The 23,935-nt window shown below is 35.4% G+C and overlaps 1 protein-coding gene and 1 long non-coding RNA gene across 8 annotated transcripts in view; one reads left to right on the top strand and one right to left on the bottom strand.

Moving 5' to 3' along the window:
• The window catches only part of CSMD1 (CUB and Sushi multiple domains 1), a 1,150,295-nt gene that overhangs the window by 71,780 nt on the left and 1,054,580 nt on the right, over positions 1 to 23,935 (bottom strand). For all 7 annotated transcript variants that reach the window (XM_048078081.2, XM_048078083.2, XM_048078082.2 and 4 more), the window contains 3 exons: positions 20,580 to 20,765; positions 11,557 to 11,751; positions 5,312 to 5,485 (listed from right to left, as the gene is read on the bottom strand). In XM_048078081.2, coding sequence (XP_047934038.1) covers positions 5,312 to 5,485; positions 11,557 to 11,751; positions 20,580 to 20,765 — 555 coding nt within the window. The remainder of the gene's footprint in view (positions 1 to 5,311; positions 5,486 to 11,556; positions 11,752 to 20,579; positions 20,766 to 23,935) is intronic.
• LOC136790510 (uncharacterized) lies at positions 1,274 to 20,307 on the top strand. Its single transcript, XR_010830563.1, has 3 exons — positions 1,274 to 1,369; positions 3,560 to 3,635; positions 19,126 to 20,307. It is a non-coding gene; the product is annotated as an uncharacterized lncRNA (long non-coding RNA).

Raw genomic sequence — 23,935 nt, 5'->3', positions numbered from 1 at the left:
GTCACTGACAGAATCACTAGCAGATCTTGGGTAATATTGGCCACAGTTTATTTAAGTAGTTAATTACCAACTCTACTACAACACCTCTCTCCCCCAAATTCTGCTACTAGGAATGACAAATTCATGATCTGGTTAATCTTGAACATAGATTAACTACATGCTAGAGCAAAGGTAGATGTCACTTTTAATCAGAATTCCTTCTCCTCAAGCAAACTATTCTGCGTGGTTCTAAACATTGACTAGTAATTCAAGCAATTGGAACAATCACAGATTTTGGGAAAGGAAAGCTATGAAACATGCAAAATGGGAAAAGAGAGGCTGTATTTATACAGAATAGACTGGAATACATTTGTGTTTTGTTTTTTTTTGTTGTTGTTTTCTAGACCTAAAAAGTGAAAAATTGAAAAAGCTGTGTTTACACTGAAGCCAAGCACAGGGAATCACAGGAAATTTTAGGAACAAAGATAGCTGAGATGTGCCAACTGTCATAATACAAAACACCAAAGTACTATGTACTTTCCCATAAATGGGAATTTAACAGCTATCTGGAATATGAATCATTTCACTTACAGATCATTCCAGCGTATACGATATTATCTTTTTTTGAAAAACTAAATTGTAGTAATAATTTATGAAAATTGAATGGAGTGGATTACGTTTAAATTTAGATTTTAAAATACAACCTTGACTTATTTATGTATAGTTTGGACCTGAAAGTCATACAAAGTCAGGATAAGATATCTATGCAGGAAAGCATAGGAGTGAGTCCATAATTAAATACCAGCAACACCAGAGATGGAGTTATGCAAACACTTAAAGGATTCCAATTTGATCTATGTCCTACATGAATCAGTCACACACACAAAGCATGCATGTAAACACATGTTTTGTGACTTACAGGTGTAATTTTTCTTGAAAAGAAGGGGAAGAGATATGAATTATCAGCAGCGTGAGGAATTGAGTACAAATGAAAAATATCTAGCCTAATGATTCACATTTATCTTCATATAACTGAGAAAAAGTATATATAATGCTAACTATCTGCAGAACTGTGTCTTACATTTACCCTTGGACTCATTTACTACAGTCATTGGTTTTAGCTTTCTTTTGAGAAAAATATGGATCTCACAAAGCTTTTCTTGAAATATAGAAATTAGTGTACTCAACTGGACTGAAAGCATAAATTGATTCTACACAAACCAGGGGGTAACACAATGTGATACCTGTTTTCATCTATAGCAGTTCTGAATTACATTCATGCAGGTACAGTGCAGGTGAAAAGCATCTCTAACTCATTATCATTGCTTTGAAATGGAAAGGGCCACTCATAGTTCCCTGGTGTTCGCCTCCTGATTTTCACAGGCTTCAGGTAAGTCCTAAAGGCACCTTTGAAATAAATTTGGTGTATGCTGTCCTTGAAATTTAGGAATACACAACTGGTGGCATTCACATCATCTAATTTTACGAATCAAATTTATCTTTCCTGAATTGCTCTCTGGAGGAGCCTGCATAGTTCCATTGACCTTGTTGGAAATTTAGGATCTTAGACTGTACTCTAAACTGCATCTAAATTAGGTGCCTAAAGCACATGATGTGAATATCCCTTATGTGAGAGAATATAGAGAGGCAAGAAGAGGTTTAGTACCAGAAATACAATCTTCTGCAGCATGAATGTGATAACTCACTTAAATTTAGAGTTTTGTACTCAGAGCTGTGCAGTATTTTTGGCATTACAGAGCTTGTCTGATTTTGAATCAATAAAGACTAAAATGGTGATTAATAACCTTCCAGCTCTAAGTGTGATCCTTTTTACCTACTGAGGTAGATGCATGTATTCAACAGTTCTAAGCATAGGGCTGCATTCAACAATGCAATCAATCTAATACATCAGAGAGAAACCAAAGACCATCACCATTTTAAGAGAAAGAATTGGGAAGTATCGTAAGAAAATTGTTACTTGTACTGCAGCCATATTTTCTGCAACAGGTGTTGTGTTCATTACAGGTGGGAATACATCTGTAGAAATAATTTAAAATGCAGATAGAAACTAGAAGTTGGTAGTTATGACTAAGAGGAAAAAATGCTAATGGATAGCAATCTTAATGCAGATTTGTAAAAAAAAAAAAAAAAAAAGAAAGAAAGATAAAGAAACAGACGAGAAGAAAAGTGTGAATTCATATAGAGTTCAAGCTGTTCAAGAGACAGTTTCCTAACTATGAGATCTAGTAAATTGATTAGCTGATTCCCAAAGAGTTAAAAGCTTCTCTGTACATAGTTTTTAAACTGACTTGGAGAATAAACTAGTATTGTTCTCTAGATAAGTCCTGTACTGATTGTTTCTTCTCCATCTCTATACTATTCAAATCCAATTTTATGGCTACTCTAGACAGTTAAACTTCTGGGGTGTTCTGAGGTAAAATATATTTCCCAGTAGTCAGAATAAGAAAGAATCTTTTCCAGCCTTCCACACATAACAGTTATTTATAATATAAACAGATTCCTTTGAGATTTGTATAATATTTAGTTTGTATACATTGGCAGCTAAATTATCCTGCATGAACATACCTTCAAAAAAAAAAAAAAAGTAGTATATAAATACTAAATACTAATACTATTGATCAGATGTTGAAGTAGTATTTCAGGTAAGTTAAAATGAATGAGTGCTCACAAATATATATCCTTTTGCTAGAAATTATTATATGCAAGTGCCAGGCAATACACTTGTGATATATGGTATAACACTGCAAAAAAAGCTGAGGATGAATAGCCTCCAGCCCCCACCCCCACCCCCCCCCTTCTTAATGCTTTTATTTTTTACAATATAGATTTGAATATTAGCAACAGAAGAAAGGGCTGAGGAAAATACTACACGTGCAAATTTGGTGTTTTGGATCTTCACAGTTGCACTTCCAGCATCTTTTAAATGTTTATCAGACTCAGCCTAGGGATAACCTAGGAAGCTGATGTGTCTTCACACACAAACCTCTTATGTAGTTCCACAGTGGAACTGATGAACTTACATATACAAAAAAGTAATCCTGAAGCATAGCACTCCCTTAAACAGCACTTCGGTGGAATTATTAATCCTAGGTAAAAAAAGATTTATTTCACTCCTTTATTGCTCTAAATAGCAAAAGAAGTAGTAATTAAAATATGCTCCCTTTGTTATATTTTCTTAAATAAAAATGATGTAATTCTTAATTTTTATGATTGAAAAAATAAAGTGTAAGGAATTGAAAAGCTATCAGATTGGAAAAATGCTTTTCCTTCTCATAAAATTTGCCAGAAACAGCTACATCTTGATCACTAATAACTAGCTGCCACTTAGAAGCTAGGTTAGCTTTCTGAGATGATGGTCACTACTTTTGACTACTCTGTATCTTAAGAGATGACATACTGTAAAATTACCTTCACAAAAATGGTACTACAAATATTACTGTTGCAAAATGAAGGAATCCGTCAGGATTGCATGATCAAAGGTTTTAAAACTCTTAATTCAGATTTGATGATCTGAATGTGAATTACGTGATTTTATGCTACTTTTTTTTTTTTTCCAAAGAGATCTGCTCTTCATTTTCCTTGCTGCTGCAGTCTAGTATCTGAACTGAAAGAAGAAAAGGCGATCAACACAACAGGTAGGACACAAAGACCTAGATTTTATCCCAGTCTCTGACAGAAGACTCCCACTTTCCTGTATTTCACCTACACCCCATTAAATTGTCTGTAAAATTGCTGATGAAGAATAGAGCTAATATGCAGCTGATAACTCCACATTCTTTTTCATCAAGGTTAGATTATTATGCTTTTGTCCGTTAGTGCATTACTGTCTTGTGGCTTGCAACATGTTTGAAAATATTTTCTTTAAAGGTATTTTCAGCCATTAAAGGTCTCCAGAAATGCAGGATGTTGTCACTAGTACACTGGTAAGAATCATGTTTGTCTAATGATAGTTGTTATTCCTTTCTTTTTAATAACCTGCTAAGATGAAATTGATGATACTTGAAGATTGTTTTTTGAAAGACAAGACTGAGCTGGTATGTGGTCCCATCACACCTGGTTACTGTGATGCAGATCTTCCTTTTTTTTTTTTTTTTTCTTAATATAATATTCTACCAGATAAATGTTGTGTTTTAAAATGCAGCTCTGGTTTTCTATGCTTTGCTCACAGGAACTGTAGCTGCTTAGGAATCTAATGCAAAACAGCATAGACTACCTACTTATCACTTATTTGTATAAGATAATGAGCATTAACAACCTGATATCCCACAGACCATCAGTATGTCTATCTGAACACAGAAAGACAGTGACCTTATTAACACCGAGAAAGTTAAGAACAGATTCTAAGAAGGATCAGCAGCTTTTCACTATCAGTTATTTAGGTATGCTGCATATAGAACTTCTTTCTTGTAGACCCATACCGACACTGACTTATTGGAAACGCAGATCAAAATATTAATTTTCACTCCATTCATAGAAATGACAATATCAGGGATTATCCAGCCAGCAGGAATGTTTGAAGAAGTGAGGATTAATAAAAGATTATTCAGTTTTGATTTGAGTTCATTTCTTCAGATATGACAAAAGATTGTTGTTCTTCATTACATGCTGCAAAACATACCCATCTATATTCTTTTAATTGACTTTTTTGAAGATAGTGAGGTCAGAGGAATATAATTGTCATTTTATTGTTTGCATGAAAAAAAAATCGTGTTGATATACTTTTTTAAAACTTAATGTTTTCAGAGAATGGGAGGACAAGGGATTTTATCACTTAGCATATATATATCACTTAGCATATACAAGCATAACTTATTTTGGAGCTTCTAACTTTTCCACAAAGTGGAAAGTTAGGCAGGGGATGGTGTTTGGTTTTGCTTTACTATGGACTGCCCTGTATAATCCCCTTGCCTATATGCTCAATATCCTGACAACTTATTTGTAACTCGAATGCATCAAGCATGATCCTGAACTGAAACTTATCTTCCAGCATAGTTTCATTGTGCCCTCTGTGACAACACCACAAAGCAAGTCATAATACTGTAAAATGTGGATAACCAAGTGAGTCTCCGAAAAAATCCTCCTGGTCCAAAAAGCTTTGGTTTCCAACAACATCAAATATAACTTAATTTCTAAAAAAAAAAGCTATCTGTCAGCAGAGCAACATAAAATCATATACAGCACACAATACTTTCTGCATTTAGGATACCTTTACTTTTCATTGGTCTAATAATGTTGTTGCTTGATATGAGGTGAATTCCACTACTTAGCACTGCTTTTGATTAAAAAACAAAACAGAAATAAGTTTTTTTACCTAGACATTGGGTTTCAGTACCACTCCAGAGACCACTTGCCAAGCATTCTCTCACGTGAGAACCAACTAATGTGTATCCTGTGTTACAGGTGAATATCGCAGTGGCTCCATACACTGTTAAGGTTCCAATCTTATTTCCATTTGGTGGAGATGGAAGACCTCCACAGGAGATAACTAGGAAAAAAACAACAGCTTAACAAACTGAAGTATGAAAATACTTTTGATCATTTCTTAGACTGGAAAACAATAGATCACCTCACATTTTCTCATAAAGTAAAGGTAATATGAATAAATATAAAAGCTGTATTCAAAAGTAAAATTACATAGTAGGCTTAAAATTATGCTTGATTTGGCAATGCATGTTCTAAATCAGAAAACTCAGAAATCTTCACATCTTGACAGCAGTTTAAATACAATTTGGATTTCACATTCTGAAATAAGAGAATTACATGAATGTCTGGGAAGGTTGAAATTATATTCCTGGTGTAAGAGTATGTAGAAGGACAGTGTCTGCTCCTTTAAGGGTATCTCATTAAGGACCTTTAACAATGCAAGAAGGGATAACAACAAAGGGAGACAGTGATGGGAACCATGTCTGGTCAGTCACACTGAGTTATGAGACTATGTGAGAATGTAGGAGTGAGTGTTCATTCCAGCAGGGTTATCTGACTGAGGACTCCTAAAGTAGGAAGCAATCACAAGGAACAGACCTCCCAGTCACACTAATTGGTGGGCTAACAAGTTACAGGTGTCAAGAACTTACAAGTTCCAGGAAGGATGAACCTTGCAACTGATAAGATTGTGAACTGGGTGCCCCCAGACTGGGAGGGTACAGGAAACTACAGAGCTCTGCAAAACTATGGAGAGTGTGCAGGGGGACAGGGGCAGCACGAGAAACAAAGAGGGGGGATAGGTGGGCAAGGGTATAAAAGTACTGGTCACTTACAAATGGGGGAATCGGTATGCTTGTCTGGCCACGCCCTGCACCTGATCACCTCAGTCTGTCTTATCTTCTTATATTTTCACATTAAATCTTAACTATCTCTCTGTGTATTCCTGCTCTGTCTCTCATGTGTACATGTGCTGCAAGGACTATGCGCCAGCTACTGGTGAGACCTGTGAGTGAAGACTGGGGACAGTGACAGGACTGAGTGTGGGTATCTCAGTGTCAGGTGAAGCCTGTGTGTGTGAGTGAAACTCGTGCCAGCTACTGGAGAGAGTGTGGGTATTCTGCTCCCAGCCATGGGGCAGGAGCAGTTTGTGTCAAGCCAGCTATGGCTGGGGAGGAGGGGTGGCGTGAGTGAAGCAAGTGTGGGCTCTGCACCAGCAGCTAGAGCAGGGCCCTGGGTCACAGGGGGGCAAGTGTCTGCATCTTCCTCAACCTGGTGTGCACGGGGAGCGCATGTGCATTTGCTAGAAAACTTTCAGTCTGACAAGCTGGTGAGTAGTGGTGGCCTCAGGCCTGGGCTGGGATATCAGGTAGGCGGTAGGTCTGTGTTGGTACACCAAGGGGGAATCGTGAATGTGGCGTGCATGAGGGATGAGTGCGTGAGTGCTGTGTGTTTGCAGCAAACTTCAAACTGGACTAGCTGGTAAGTGGGCAACCTGTGATGCAGGCAAGAGGGCCCAGGATCCAGGCAGGTTTGCTAGATGGACAGAGAGGCTGTGCCAGTACTTGAAGGACCCCACTGTGTGTGCTTGAGAACCTAGAGTGCTTTGTGTATGCCTGCACTGGTGAACTTCTACATCTGTCATCCAGAGAGGGGAAAGGGGACACAGCTGCTTACATCCATGTCTTTATGTGAGTCTTGTGTGTAAGCACTGCTGAAAGCAGCCCTTGGCTGGGGCAGCCTGTGTGACCAGTCATGTCAGTGTGCGTGTGTCAGTGTGCATCTGTCTGTCTCGGTGATACATGCTCGGCTTTGCTACTGGTTGAATCTGCAAAAAGGGAAAGCAGCAGCCACGTCCCCCAGCCCAGGCAGGCACAGACCCTGGGTCCCTGTGCACTGGGCCCCAGCAGTCAGGCAAGAGTGGTCCCAGGCTGGAGTGGCTGGAAGAGCTGGCTGTGCTCTTTACCTGCCTTAACCCTGGATACTTTTCATATAAGCTTTCCTAGGATAGTTTAAGTGTTATGTCTTTTTACAGGTTATCTTTTTTAACGTGGTAGTCTGAACTGTTCTTATTTTCTACTACTATTCATAATCATATCACATATATTGTAGCCTATCTAATCTGCTACAAAGCTAGACTTGACCCATTATCACAGAAACCTCCTATAGCATCAGCTGCAACAGACAGCTACTACAGGCATCACAATGAAATTATATTTTAACAATGTTTCAAACTCTAATTGCACCTGTTCTATAATGTTATTTGCTTTTAGAAAAAATATATTGATAATGTTGTAATTTAAGATGCAGATCTTAAATTCCTTTAAAAAGTTTCAATTGTATTTTATTATCTGTTAGCATAAACCATGGTTTTGTTTTCAAAAGCCTGTTAACAGCTAAATTTCCTATATGAAACTCAAGGCCACATTCTTCTATACTTTAAAAGGTTCACTGTAGAAAACAGCATGGAATTTCCAGTGTGAAAGTTGGGTAAAATCAAGTACATACCACTGTGCAGTAAACTAGGTCGTAATCAGAATAGATGTGATTGAAACTTCTTATGCATATAAGGTTTCCAGAGGTGGATAACACTCCTTATAACGATAATCAAGTCACATTAATGTCATTTGCAGAACAGTCTAACATTGTAACTTCTAATGCTAAATTGCTGAATATTAACTACAAATACATATGTTTAAAATATTTTTTTTCCTAAAACGCAGTAGAATGGAGTGTTCTACACATCTTGTAAATGCTTTACTATTTTTAATTACAGTGATTGCAGAAACAATAACTAAACTACTTGAATAATGAGCCACCTCATAACTTGTTAGATAGCTACTTAGCATATTGTTAAACAAATAAAATGAATACACCAGTTAGGTCTCTCATAATCTAGAACTCTCTTAATTTGATGATTTGTAACTCCTTTATAGATACTATTCACAAGTAGATATTGATACATACAAAATAAATCTCCCTTAAACCTAGCTACCTCGAAGGAGGTTGTAGGGAGGTGGAGGTCAGTCTCTTCTCCCAAGCAACAAGCAATAGAACAAAAGGAAATAGCCTCAAGTTGCGCCAGGAGAAATTTAGGTTGGATATTAGGAAAAATTTCTTCACTGGAAAGGTTGTGAAATATTGGAACAGGCTGCCCAGGGAAGTAGTTGAGTCACCATCCCTGGAGGTATTCAAAGGATGTGCAGATGTGGTGCTTAGGGACCTGATATAGTGGTAGACTTGGCAGTGCTAGTTTGGACTTGATGATCTTAGAGCTCTTTTCCAACCTAAATGATTCTGTGAAATACTTTATTGTCAGTGTTTCAATTATCTCCTGCTGCTTCTGAAATATAATTTTAAACAGATAGGATCTATATTTGTATAACCAACTCTGAGCATGACAGTGACAGACAGGAAGTAAACAGTAGGCTTCTCAAAATACTCTGTAGTGTATTTCTGGATCTTAATGATCTCTATCCAATGAAAGTGGTACTGAACAACTCTCTGGGGATGAAGTTTGCCATAATTACATCCTAATCAGTCCTCTCTGAGAGGGCAAAATAATGTAACTGCCTTATAAATAAACCAATGCATCTTTAATCAACAACTCCTAGGGGTTTCTGCACATACCTAACACTTTGCTTTTGCATCTCATATGGCTCAACCCACATTTACTTTAATATCCAGTAATTGTAGAGGTTGGTCAAGAAGTAGCTTTTTAGAGAGCTTTCACAAGCTGAATAATGCTTGTGTATTAGGCAGCAAACACAGAAGGTTTTTAGTATGTGTGCACAAAAGGAACAATTGCAGCTAATAGAATCAAAAACTCATTAGTTTTAAACTTGAGATGAAAATCCATATAACTATTACTGGTTTATAAGACATATACAACAGTTTCCTTATTTTTCCAACTGAGTATTTTCAGAAGAACATTTTCTCAAACCAAAACTAATAGAATAAAACATGCCAACACAATCCCACAACCCATCATTGTTCAAGAAAGATCCAATACACTGCTTTCAGGCACTGTTTGCTATTACAAGTAGCTCTCTTAACCTTGTTCTAAAAACATCTTAAATAATTTTATTTTCTGGAAAATATATATCATTTTTTATTATTTGTAGTTAAATGGAGTGCATCCTTTTGTGTCTTTCCTTTGCTCTTCTTTTCCCATACCCGCATTATTCTCTAATATTTCCTCTGCAATCCATGCCTTAGGTTTGTAGCCACACACTTCCCATTACTCCTGAAAAGGTTGATTTTTTATTGGGAGCTCATGCTGAGGTGAGGAAGATTGGAATCTTCACCCCATTATAGGAAAGGACAGTTTTAATGGGAGTACGTTCTATAATCCTGCCCAGAACTACTAACATAAAAAAAGATATGTCTATATCCTATCTATACCTGCCTCTGAAAATATATCTGAAGTACTTGTATTAATTTACTAGATACTCCACTACTATGCAAAAATGTTTCATAAAACTAAAATTGGTGGCAATATATTCCTATATCTCTGAATTATTTCTTGATTCCAGAGATGAAGGAAAATTATTTATGAGGGATTTTTTTCTCTTTAAAAAAAAATAAATTACATAAACTCTTTAATTTGGTATAATCAAAATAATACCCATCTCTCTAGATTAGTGCAAACATATTTAATCTGATTCACGACCACCTAATTCTAGCTGATCAGCAAATGCCTAAAATGAAAGTAGGCTCAGAGGAGATGGACATGGGTGGTATATTCATGAAGCTCAGGGAAGAATAAAGGGAGTGAACGCAACTGTTGAAAGGAAAGCTGAACTTAGCACAAAGGGGATCTTTTTTTTTTTTTTAAGATGACTGTGTCTGTTGAGTGGATCAGCTGGCTGTGTAAATGGCCTTTCCTGAGTAAATCAAACAGCTGTCTTCCTGAGACTGCCAGACCAGCATGGGTAGATGTATAGATTGCTTACCCACACACGAAGTATAAAACTGAGCAATCAGTACGATTAATTTTTAAGACAGCAACAGGCTCAAGATGGCTTTAACCTACATTTTCCTTTCCAGGGATTAGGGATGCCCAGTGTTGTGACGGTGAACATGTAAAGAGTGGTAATAGGAACTGTGTTTACATTGTGATTCAACTGTATATTGCAATTGCTGTAACGTACTTGTGTTATGATTTCAGTATATTGCTGACTATGCTGCTAAATTGAAATCCTGTGTAATGTCAAATATCTTCAAATAAGTAAATTTGGCAGTAAATATCTATCTAAATTTCTATCTAAATCTATCTTTCTAATTTCTATCTAAAAGAAGCTGGTCAGAGTACAGGGCTCTGATACTAACCTGCAGTTATCTTACGTTCCAGTTCAATTTTCTAAATATAGGCACTTCGTGCCATTTGACACTCTACAGTATCCTCCTTACTGTTGTTTCAGATCTCCTATATGCAGTGGGAGACTGATGTTCTACATTTACCTTATGTGGATGTGTAAGTACTACCACAACAGAGGAAAAGTATCTGTTTTAAGGGTGACAGAACTAGCTGATGTGACAATTATCCTCTCCAACCAAGGCAAATAACACCCTGGAAAAAAGGAGAGAGAAAAAATGAAGTTTGGGGGGAATTCACTAAGGCTCTGAGACTGTAACCCCTGGCAACTGTATGAGTGCACTGATGTTCTCTAAATCCTTGAACATCTGAAGTTAGGACTGACATAAGTTATGATACATGTGAATGAAGACCTTATTAAATATAAAAGCTTGTGTGTGTTTCTCCAAGTGTACTGTTTCCACGTTTCATCAAGACATCAAGCAATATCACCTTCTAATATAACTCTAATCTGAAATCTTCTAAAGTAATAACATTACCTCCTACTATAATCTGAATACTTACCCGCTAGTTAAATAAATCCACAGTCAGAAACAGACCATTGTTCAGACTGATCTTATTATTACTTCTTATTGTACTTTACACATAAAGAATTTGAAACAACTAATTTTAACAAGTAATTGAAAATTTCATATTCTGTTATTCACAGGAAATTGATAGCATAAGAACTTTTTTAAAAAATAAAAGAAATATATTTATAAAATAAAATATATGTATTAAAAAGTATAGTAGATTCTGTAAACAAGTATGCTCCTTACCCTTACAACTCGGCCTTTCATTGCCTACACTCCAGGTTCCATTAGACCTGCACTGTATGAGTCTTTGACCCAGTAAATAATATCCAGGACTGCAGCTGAGCATGACTTGAGCTCCATACTCATTCAGTGACCCAGAAATCAGTCTCCAGACAACATGTTCTGAAAGCAGAGTCTCTATGCTTGGACAAGTTACAGCTGTGAAGAAAAGACACTTAAATATTAGCATTCTACCACTACATTTCTTCACAGAAAATGTCTTGCCTTACTGGCAGAAGTCTCGCAATCAAAAACTGAGCACACCATAAGCATTTTTGAAATACAAGTTCTAGGAAAATAATGAATATCATATAATGACTATTGCAAATTAGGCAGAATTATGTAGTACATTTTCATTTAGAGTGATGCAGTGGAATAAAGACAGTCATGCTCTAACTATTTATTTAAACATTTCACAGACAAAAAAAACCTACAGTGGTTTTAAAGTAAAAGCAAATATTGCTATGTAATTTTTGCAAAAGCTCAAGTGGTGATTTTTTTTTGTTGTTGTTTTGTTTTGTTTTAATTGTCCATGCTATTTGCTTTAGAAAAGCTCTAACAAGTTCTTAAAACAGGTTGTCAGAAAAGCTGTTAACACACATTCAAATGCTAATTAACATAAAATGGTATACTGTGGGTATTCAGGAAAATGATTACATTCCAATTTAGAACACTTGCCAAAAAAAAAAAAAAAAAGAAAGGTTTTAAGGTGTTTAGAGTGATTTCAGTTCTGTGGCTTTTAGTATTTTAGGTTTTGTAAGATAATGCAGTTAGTGCATGTAAGTAAGAACTGTGGCTAATGTTTTTCATAAGGCTTACGATAGCTATCAACCAGTTTCAAATTAATGCTCTGCAATTCAACATAAAACATGGCATATTTGATATTTAAGATATTGACATGAATTATGAGTATGAATATGTTATGAAAGAGACTAGCTCAGGCAATTACTGAAATACACAGAAAGTGATAAAAAATCTTGTAAAAATCTAAAAACTAGATTACCACCACTTTTCAGAAAGCTTTAGTAATACTACAATTATATCTTTTCCAATAGTTACTTTACCCATGGCAAATTCTAGCGTCTAAGAAACATAGCACTGGCAACATAGCATATATGTGAAGATGTGCAAGAACTTATGAAAAGGAAATCATCTTGAGAACTTTTCCAAATGACAAGTTAGAAAATTATGTTGAGTTGAAATTTTAGAATATGTTTTTACATTTTTTTCAGTATGTCTTAAGAAGGATTGCTAGTATAGAATCAAATTGCAACTTAAGAGTACTTCACTTTGTCCTTTATAAAAATATTCTGAATAGTTATAAACAGTTTCCTAGGTTAAAGGATGACTTCCTACTTCCTAATTTAATTTAAATTGATACCGGTACTAAACTATGTTTCATAGCTACTCAAAGATTACTGTCTATTAACCAAGAAACAGTTCTTTCTTATTTGTTCTTAAATATTATAAGCCCATTAAAAAACTTCACTTAACACCTCAGAGTGAAAATCATGTAAGTCTGTCAGAAGACTAAAATTATTCTAAATAGGCATTTAATACCCTGATAAAATTAACATTTTTATCGCTTCTTCTTTCAAGTAGTAGTTTTATTGAGAAATATGTTTCTTTCAAAGATGAAAGCAAGCTTCGTATTTAGTCTAATAGTAAAAAAAAATTAGTCTTAATCATAGGGATATCTTAAGACACTTAGAGATAAGAGGCTCAACTATTTCAGTATATGTAAATGAGCAACATAGACAATTCCTTTTAATCTTGTACTGGAGTTAGTATGTAATTTATTCTATTCTTTAGCTACAAATACACTTGGAATCTTGTTGCAAGCACACTTTACAAACTATCAGATCTCAGTACACAATTGCACAATTTCTACTTGAAATTGTAACTAAGTACAGAATATACTTCTAGCTCCAGACTGTGTTGATGTAATCAACACAAGTCATTGCTTGAAAATTTGATTTATTATTTTCCTCTTCCTTTTGGAACAAAAAACACTATTAAGAGAAGCTGGATTTAGTGCACATAGATTATAAATCTACCATTTTAGCTCTCAGTCTCCCTCTTGCAAATTATAGACTGGGTAATTGTCATTTACATACACAAAACTGTATAAGGGATGATCTCAACTTCCTCCAGATGTGAAGATGTGCTAGGTATGTTCTCCTAGGCATGTGTTTTAGAGAAATGTACGAATAATAGTGTTTTACATAAAGTTTAGGTCAGAAAAAATAAGTAGCATTTGAAATTATGATTAAAACTACTCATTTTAATGACATGACAATCTCCAGAAATTGGTAATTTTGAATAGGATCAAAAGCAGGGAAGTTGTTCTAAAATCTCCGATATATTTTCTACTCAAGATATTAATTCTCTCTCTCTCTCTATTTTTTTTTCTGGTTAATAAATACAATGAGCTCTTGATATTTTCCTAGAATCTGAATACCAAAATACTGATGCCTCCCTTTTACTGAGTAGCTTTCCTGTCCAAACAGGACAGAAATAAGCTTGCCAATAAACTTGCCTTTGCTTATCTTTACATAAGTCAAAAAAAAGTACATCTCATGCTGATCCAGCAGTATCTTAAATATTGTGACTCTAAATATTATTGTTTCAAAGAAAAAAAAAAAAGAATGTATAGGATGGAAAAAAAAGTCTCAGTTACAGGAGCTAGCTATTCGAATTTGGAAATGAAATGAAATCTGATGATATTTGATTGTCATTCTTCATTGGGTCGTTTATGATCACAACGAAACAGAATGGGCATTTTTTTTTCTTACTCTATTGTGAATTTATAATGCAATTTATTAGAACTGTATCATTCAAATATAGCATTTTGACTAAATTCACTATTCGCTTAAAAAAAAAAAGGCAAGATTAAGGTTAAAGCAAGTATATATCATGAAATAAAAAAAAAATAATAAAAAAAGAGAAATTAGTATGGTTAAAATTCATAAGTATTAGTAAAATTAGAAGATTGTAGGAAAAAAAATCCTATACACCACAGAATCATAGAACAAAGACAAATAGGATCACTGGAGCAAGTTGATAGCCTCAGTGTGCTAGCAGAAAAGAAACGCCTTGAGCAAAAAAATCAAGCATTTCTTGGTGTTCAACACAGTGAAACAGAAAGGGCTTCCAAACATGGCATCAGTCTGCCAATCCAGTCAGCTATGTCAAGTCAATCTGTTATGAGTCTAATGTATCTGGACTAATCTAAAATGCTTAAACTAATTAATATTTTTATAACATTTTACTGAGCTTCACTGAACTTACTGACCCTTAACAAGCACTCCATGTTACAGACCCAACCTTGAAAAAATACTCCAAAAATTACTTTCTGATGTCAGGATTTATTAGAGAAAGTGTTAAGAGAATTATTGGCTATGGTCTTCTAACAAAAATTCCACCAGTTAAGCAATACCTGATACTTTGCCTGTTTGTATTAACAAATTTCTTTTTGTACTTGTAATAAAATTGATTTATTTCAGAACTACTTGTGATTCATAGTTGTATAACTAGACATTACCCAAACATTGAAAATTATTGAAAAAAAAAAAAAAAAGCTTCTTCTAAAATTTCTAACTATATTGTAATTAATTTCTGGATAAAAATCACATAAGAAGAAAAAGTTTGAACCATCAGTTATAGCTCAGCGCACCATAGCTTCCAAAAATACCAACAATGGAATCTTCGATATGCACATTAAGCAACGGTCACATTAGCTGCTCTTAAAAATGCCTGATATGAGGGAAACTAGCACAAACCTATGATTGACCCAATTTAAATCTTTGAATGTAGTAAAGACTATTGGAAAAAAAGCTATAAAGTTATACATTTACGGGGCCCATCCCAGTCAATTTAAATTTTACTAAAAATAATTAGTCACAAAATCATTTCTTAGGTTAGGCATCTACTTACTTCCATAAGAAGGAAAGCAAGTAAGAACAGAGGCTATGTTATCCTATTCAGCAGTATATATTTTTTAATAAACATACCGGTACAGATTTCAGCACTGACACATATGCAGTCTAACCTACATGTGTTTATTTTAATTTACATATATAGAGATTTAATATTGTATAAAATTGTACTGTTGTTTACAAATTATGGTATTTAGCTTTAGAGAAATGGTAATTTTGGTAAATGCTAACCTTGCCATAATCATGTCACCCTGGTTATTCTAAAAGTATTCTACATCCTTAAACTGTCATTAATGCAAACACTGAGACTGTATTGTATCTCAAATTAGCAGAAATTTCTAGTACTGAGAGGCAGTGTTTGTCAGAGCAAACTCAAGACTGAGCTTTCTTTTCTCAGAACATGAATTTTGGAACAAAGAAACACAAACCCTTTTATAGTATTATATATACATACTAAACAGAAACAAGCTCTCTTTTACTTCAGAACAAGCTTAGTATGACCTCAGTCATCAAATCAGATCTCATACTAATTTTTCAGTGGCTATATCTGAAGCATCTACTACTACTACTGATACAGTGAGGCACAACTCATTCTTTCTAATTCTTTCAGTATATCAGTAATAATGATCTACAACATCTGTTTCTCTACCTTATTCAAAGAAAGAGTAAACAATAATACATTCAAGGTAGGAACAGACTTTAGTGTCATCAACTAAGAATTTCATTTGCTGTGGAGAGATAACCCAGATTTTAGATCAGTATTTCTGTTTCAAGAAGAAAGCCAGTATCAAGTGTCCACAAAATCAAAACTCCTAAGAAAACATATTTAGCGGCTCCAAAAAAAAAAAAGATAACAATATCTGTCATCTTTAGGACATCAAATGTATCGAAATAGTCCAAGGATGTTCAGGAAAAAATGTATAATATTTCAGTGAGCTATGAAATTTTGTATCCCCCCCCCCCCCCCCCCCCCCCCCCAAATCCATTCAAGATGAAAAAGGGGACAAGGGGTAACAGTTTTAAACTAAAAAAGGGTCGGTTTAAATTAGATATAAGGAATAAATTCTTCAGGATGAGGGTGGTGAAGCACTGGAACAGGCTGCCCAGAGGAACTGGATGTCCCATCCCTGGCAGTGTTCAAGGACAGGTTGGATGGGGCTTTAGGCAACCTGATCTAGGGAAGGCCCTAGCCTGCATGGCAGGTGGGTTGGAATTAGATGATCTTTAAGGTCCTTTCCAAACCATATCATTCTGTGATTCTATGAAAAGGGAAAATCACTTCTAGAAGACTGAAAATCTAGGTTCCTAAATCAGAAGAATTTTACAGGAGAAGCAGAATGATACACAGGAAAACAAGCACATGGTGAAAAATATTTAAAAATTTAGATAAAAAATGTAAAAGCAAAAGAAGTGTCCCAGATGAATGGAGTGACTTCCATCGACACCTTTAGATGACCTTGTTTCACTACAAAATGGTTATGGATACTATTACAAGCATGAATCTCTCTATTCAGTAAATGAACTTAGACATCCAGAAGAGGCTCTGAATAGAATTTAAAAAGCAATACATCTAAACTTTGCATTTACATCTAAGTACTTTTGTATTTCCATCTTACTGTCTTTCTGATTTGGAAGACCTCATTTCTCTGCACTTGATATATATTCTGTAGAAAGTGAGGCATTAAAGAATTATGCAAGAATAATTTTCACTAATTAGTCACAAACAAAATGTAATAATCATGCTATAATGGTGCAGTTTTAGTATAATAATAGGAAGAGATTATCTTATTCAAAGGAACGGAAGGAAATTTCATTTGTGTTCTTTTCCTTTTTTAATTTGTCACTGCAAGAATCAACATCTGTATTTCCATAGTAGCAGGCAAAATAAAAATCATAGTTGATGAAATGGAATAGACAAAATAAAAAATTCCCCAAAGACTGGTCTTGTTTTAATCTTAGATGGAAACGTAACGATTTTTCGTAAGAGTACAGCTGTATAAAGATGCTGATGATAGGTAAGACAGTGTTTGTCAGCTGACTATACCTACAACTTACAACCTTACATTTATAACCATACCCACACATCCTTTCCTTTGTATCTGAGTACTAATCAAACTATACTAGTTGGGCTAAAAGGTATTAGAGGCATTTCATGTGGCACAGAGTAATAAATAAAAAAGAAATATAATGTAAGCACCAGTGTTCATCTATAGTTTGAGACCCAAGTTCCTTGATTTATTCAAATTACTTGAATATTTCTCAAATATTTCTACACCTTTTAAATGGAATGCTTTTTGGAACTGCGGGTCTCACTCCCTTCCTTGACTAACAGCAATGTACTAATTTAAAGATTTCAGTATAAAGTTTTAGCAGACTGTACATGGTGTACTGTATTCGTATCTAAAGTTACTATTATACTGTCACTATCTAATGAGAGTATTGGTCAGATTTAAAGTATTGCCTGAGAAAGGCTTTCAGTGGCTTTTTAAATGGTTGCGCAGATAGACACCTCCAGTTCCTGTCATCATGTGCTGAAGATAATTATGTAGAATAACCAAAGCAATTGACTTACTTGCCATTCAGTTAAGCTTTCCTAATAGCTATCTCTTGATTCGTATTTCATGTAATTAAATCCAATAGCTTAATATCCATGATTCATCTGTGTCTTACTGTGACATTCATACCACCATGAACTAGTCTTGCTTGTGATTCATACTAGCATGAATCTTATTTCTCATGGCTGGAACCTGGTGTAAATACATTTAATGACAATAAAGGAATTTCAAACATCTGCCTCAGGCACTGTATTATCAGTGATACCTTGCAGAACAAACTGTACTGATTTCAACCTTCATGTTAATAGACCTGGGGATAAAATGAAATAATTTATTTACCATTTAACTTTCTGTGCTGTGGTTTCTGCTCATCAAGTCTGAGAAGTTTCTATCTGGGTCTGGAGACTAAATAAATTTATTACTACAAAAACAGGTTATTGTGATGATTGTCTAAGCTTTTCAGCATTTTGCAAGTAAGTAATCTTAAGTAACACACACGTACCTATGAATAGTGATCCATGTTGAAAATACTGACGTTAATATTACCATGTAGGTCATTAGCCTTTTTACTTTATCACTTCTCATTTTACTAAGTAATAGGAATCTTTTTCAAACTGAATACACTTTTAGAAACTTTGTTAGGATATTATAAATATTAAACAAAATTTATAACATTGGAAGTTGTGCTAAACATAGCAATTAAGCTCAGTTTACGGAGTGTCACTGTGTAACACTCAATATTTTCAAAAATACTGGCTACTGCTTTTGCATTGCAGATATACTGCTATTAATCCAGTATTTTTAAATGCAAGGTAGTTTAAACTTCCTCTTTCCTCAAAAAAATATTGTTGACATTTCTGCTGATTAATCATTCAAGTTATGTTCTTTGTACTCTGACAATTTTTTTCTGAGATAATGAAGTGCATTTCAATACATGAGAGCACTGCCTTCCCTCTGTGCGTGGTTCTGAATACAGAGCATGCTTGTGTGATCACAGCTGGTTTCAAATAATCCTTCTTATGTGGAAATGCTGTGTTCAGTTTTAGGCACTGTCCTTCAAGAAGGATGTAGATCAACTGGAGATTGTCCAGGGAACAGTAATGAGAATCACCAATCCAAAAACAATGAAGAAACAGTGAGGATGAATCACAGCAAGACTGTTAACTTTACAAAAGAGGTGTCTGAGTGTATTAGGTGTAGGTGTCAAGGTGTTGGCAGCAGCAGAGGTGTAGGGATGGCTTCTGTGAGAAGGGGCCCTGTGCCAATTCCAGCTGGCTCCACAATGAACCCAACACAGTACATAGCTGAACCCATCAGCAAATCTGGTGGCACCTCTGGGAAAGTGTTTTTAAGAAAAGGCAAAAGATTGCACAGGCAGAGAAGGAGAGAGAAGAGAAAAAGGGAAGAAAAAAAAAAAGTGAGAAACAGCAGTGTGAAAACAAAGATCAGAGAAGAAAGAGAGGGATGAAGTGCTTCAGCTACAGGAGCAGAGCAGCCCATGGAGAAGACCATGTTGTCCACCTGCAGCCCATGGAGAACCATTCCAGAGCAGATACCCACACTGCAGCCCATGGAGGACACCACCCCAGAACACGTGGATATTTCCTAAAGGAACTGCAGCCCATAAAGGACCCATGCTGGAGCAGGTTTATCCTGAAGGACTATCCTGAAGCCTGTGGAGAAGACCCACACTGGTGCAGAGGAAAAGCATGAGGAGGAAGGAGCAGCAATGATTGCACAATTGTCATAATCACACCATTTTACTCTTTCTTTAAAAATAAGTTTAATTTTACTTGTTTGAAAAACTGAAGTGTTTTTGAAATTCAGAATCTGGAAAGGACATACACTTTTGATTCTAGATTCTAAACTAACTCTCAAAAATTGTAAGTAAAGTGTTATAGAAATTAATACTTTTACGATTATGTTCTAATTAGCATTTCAAGTCACATACTCAAAGTCAGTTAGTTATTGTTTTGATCCAGCACAAAGACAGGTGGAGGTAACCCAATGCATATAAGATGCCATGTAACATAGTAAAGCAGCCCACATTATAGTGGCTAGTTCTGATGGAAGACAAAAATCAAGACTAAAGGACTCTTACTCTGCTTACTCATCTACACTAGTAGTATTTTAATAAATAGCTTTTTCTTCTACTAGTTTAGAAGCTGTATTAAAATAAATTACAGTTGGTGCCTGTAACTTTAACCTGTGAAGATGGTGAAAAGCACATTATCCATAATAAGAAAAAAACACATAGAAACTGAATTACATGAAGATTTTAAGTTGGATTTTTTTTAAGAAGATAAACTTTATTGTTGTTATTATTATTATTATTAAACAAATTGAACATCTATTTTGCTACATGATGAATGATTTTATGTTCCTAAATGGTCAGTTCAGCAGATATGTGTACGTAAAAATCTAAGCACCGCCACTGAAGATTTTCCTGAATCAGTTTAAGGGGAATATGCTTGAGAAACACATGCCTACTTACATTTGCAGACAGGTGGCCTCCCTTTGTTGCTCCATAATCCATCTTCTTGACATACTGCTGTTGCTTGTTGACTAGATTCTAACCTGAAGCCCTCATTACATTCATACATCAATCTACTGCCCAAAGTGAATTCATTACCTATAACTGAACCATTCCCAGGAGATTCAGGAATACCACAAGATACAGCTGGAAAGAAAGGAAAGGAAAAGATAAAGCATTGGCATTATCTCATATTTGTGTTTTTTTTTTTTTCTCACATAGCCCATTCATAACAAATGAAATGAATTTACCATATTTACAACATTCCTACAAGCGTAAGAGTATTTAAAACATTGATAAACATTTTGAAGTCCATCTAACAGACAGACATTTTTTAAATTATTATTTTGTTTAATCCAATTACTATTGGCTGTTTAACCTAACCATTGACAGAAATTTCAACATAGACTATGGGCAGTGGTGTATTTCTCAGGGAAAAATCAAGAAAGTGTCCAAAGTGACTGGGTCCTAGAAACAGTGAACTGGAAATTTCATAAATGCTTCCTATTAGTCTGCTTCCATTCTCTCTGGGTTTCATTCTTGCACTGTAAATAGAACTTAGTATTTGTTTGTTCTAGACATATAAAACAATATTTAATACTTAAATCAATTAAACATTTTTCTCTGATAAGAAAATCACCTAAATATACTGGTAGATTAGGAAGAGTTCCAGAAAAGTAAAGAGCTATTCAGATAACTTAAACAATAATTTACGTATTTTACTAGTTCGCTTAAGAATTTTAAACAATTTGAATTTAAATGCATTAGTTTTAGATACTATGAAGTAAATTACTTATTTCAAACAGGTTCGATATTGAATTTTCTCTGTTTTTCATGTCTCCAAAATGTATATTAGGTCTCACTGACAATTGTTTTGATACTCCCAATTATTTTAACTTGTCTCCTCAGAATTTCTCTCTAGACCAGCACTTATGCTTTCAAACTCATACTTTTTAACTACAGCTAGAACTTACTCATGTCTCAGCCTCAGTCATGTAAGAAGAATTTCACACTCATAAAATGTTTATTTACATGCTGAATTGACAGAAAGCTAAACTGCCACTCTTACTACCTCATAAAAATGCCTATTCATTCGCCACTTCGGTCATGCTTATTGAAATATTTCAGTGTCTCCAGAATTTTGCAGTATGTCCCTGCCTCTCCCAGCAAACCTCTCAGCTCTCTTCTGCCTTGTGGCGATGTGTCTGAATGCTTGATGTACAATGTAATTGAGTTAAGATTAACTTATTGTATCAACTTCTTTTTAGGGCTTCTTTCTGATATCAAAGCTCCAATCTCTGTGTTAAGCATGCATCCATTTAATTCTATAAAACCAAAAGGCAGAACTATATGTCTATTCACACATCCATGAAGGCATATATCTGTACATATAGCTGGACCATATTCTAGTTCCTTCTGAATACTTCAAGCATAAAGTAATTTAAAATAATTCAGCAGTTTCTGTGGAGCAAACAAAAAGAATTGATTATATCATCTGAAACCAACCAACCAACCAAACTAAAAACCACCCTCCCCCAAAAAACAGAAGTCTGTTTAGTTACTATATTACGGTATCCAACAGGTTGGATGGGGCTCTGGGCAACCTGATCTAGTGGGTGGCATCCCTGCCCATGGCAGGAGGGTTGGAACTAGATGGTCTTTAAGGTCCCTTCCAACCCAAGCCGTTCTATGATCCTATGACTGTATCCTGTGGGAGGGACTCCAAGCTGAAGCAGGGGCAGAGAGTGACCATGAAAGAACAACGGAGACAAAGTGTTAGGGACTGACCGCAGCCTTCATTCCCTGTTCCCCTGCACCACTCGGAGGGAGGATGTAGAAGAGGGTGGATGGCGGGGGGAAGGTGTTTTTAGCTTGCTTTTTGTTCTCACTGCTCTAGTCTATTATCAATAGGTAATAAGTTACAGTAATCTCCCTTATGCTAAGTCTCTTTTGCCCATGACAGAACTTGGTGAGCAATTTCCCTGTCCTTATCTCAATCCACAAGCTTTTTTTATTCAATTTTCACCCCTGGCTGTTTTTAGGGGGGGGAATAAGAGAGTGGCATGGTGGAGGTGATCTACCAGACATTGTGAAGCCACCACATAAGTTCAGGATTGAATAGCTCTTGCATGCAAGGTAGTTTAAAGAATCAAAGACGTACAATGCCCAAGACACATCCAGGTATGTCTATCAGTTGTGCAGGGTCTGATATAATTTTCCATGTAATAAGGCACCTCATAATTTATGCTTTCCTGTAACATTTTTTCACCACTTCTATTCTCAGTGTCGTACCTCAGTCCTCCACTCTCTCTCCTCTTTCCTAGGTTGCTGCTGAATCTTGTACTGCTACATTGTGAGGTTGTTCCTGCTGCTGCTGCTTTAGCTACTACTCATAAAAGCAGGTCTGGCATTCTGGCATTGTTCCTGTTACAGTCTGTCTATTTGTTGTTTGCTTCTACCCCAGAAAGTAAGACTAGAAAGAAAAATTTCTGCTGCTACTAATTTCTTGACGCAGCTAACGGCTTTGAGAACAGTTGTGTCCATACGTAGCATGCCAGCACAGCCAGTTTCACTAAATGGCAACTACTTTGATATTTGATGTCAAGTTATCTGAAAAAACTGACTGAAATGGCATATAGTCTTTGGACAGTTAGAACTGTCACATATTTAAGCACATTGAACATTCCAGCATCTCACACAACTGCTAAAATGATAAAGAACTGTGTCAGAAAATCTTCTGGCTTGAGGAATTGTCAACAAGCTTCTTAGGTTAATGATTAGATGAGATTGCTGGGTTCCAGCTGGGAGATATGTATTCGGTGTGAAAAATATATAACTCAACCTGAACTGTCTCTATTATCTTGCACAGCAGAAAAATATACTCCTTCCAAAGAACAGATAATCAGTGGAAGTGGAAAAGCCTTTTCCTACCTAGAAAATGAGATGAAGTTTTAGTTGCTCTTTCATGTCCCACATGTGTTACTGAAAGTCACTTCTTAACAAAATAAGTAAATGTAAAATTTACAGCAATCCTTTAAAATATCTATATATGTCTATACAATTAAAATAATTATGTATTATTCATATGTAAAGCATGCAAATTCACTGCATACAGAAAAGAAGCTGGAGACCGTACAACAGTCAGACTCTGAGCTTTCTCCCAAACACTGAGAAATCCCTGAATTTAATGCACAAGCATTTATCAATTAGTGACCTGTTTCTGGCATTGCACATCATACAGAGTATTTAAAGTATTTAAATTCCCTATAAATTAAAAGCAGCAATAGAGAAATCCCTAAAAGTAGGATTCATAATAA

The sequence above is a fragment of the Anser cygnoides genome, chromosome 3 (genome assembly GCF_040182565.1).
Source record: "Anser cygnoides isolate HZ-2024a breed goose chromosome 3, Taihu_goose_T2T_genome, whole genome shotgun sequence".
In the NCBI taxonomy this organism is placed as follows: Eukaryota; Metazoa; Chordata; class Aves; order Anseriformes; family Anatidae; genus Anser; species Anser cygnoides.
This window is presented reverse-complemented; position numbering and strand designations above follow the sequence as displayed.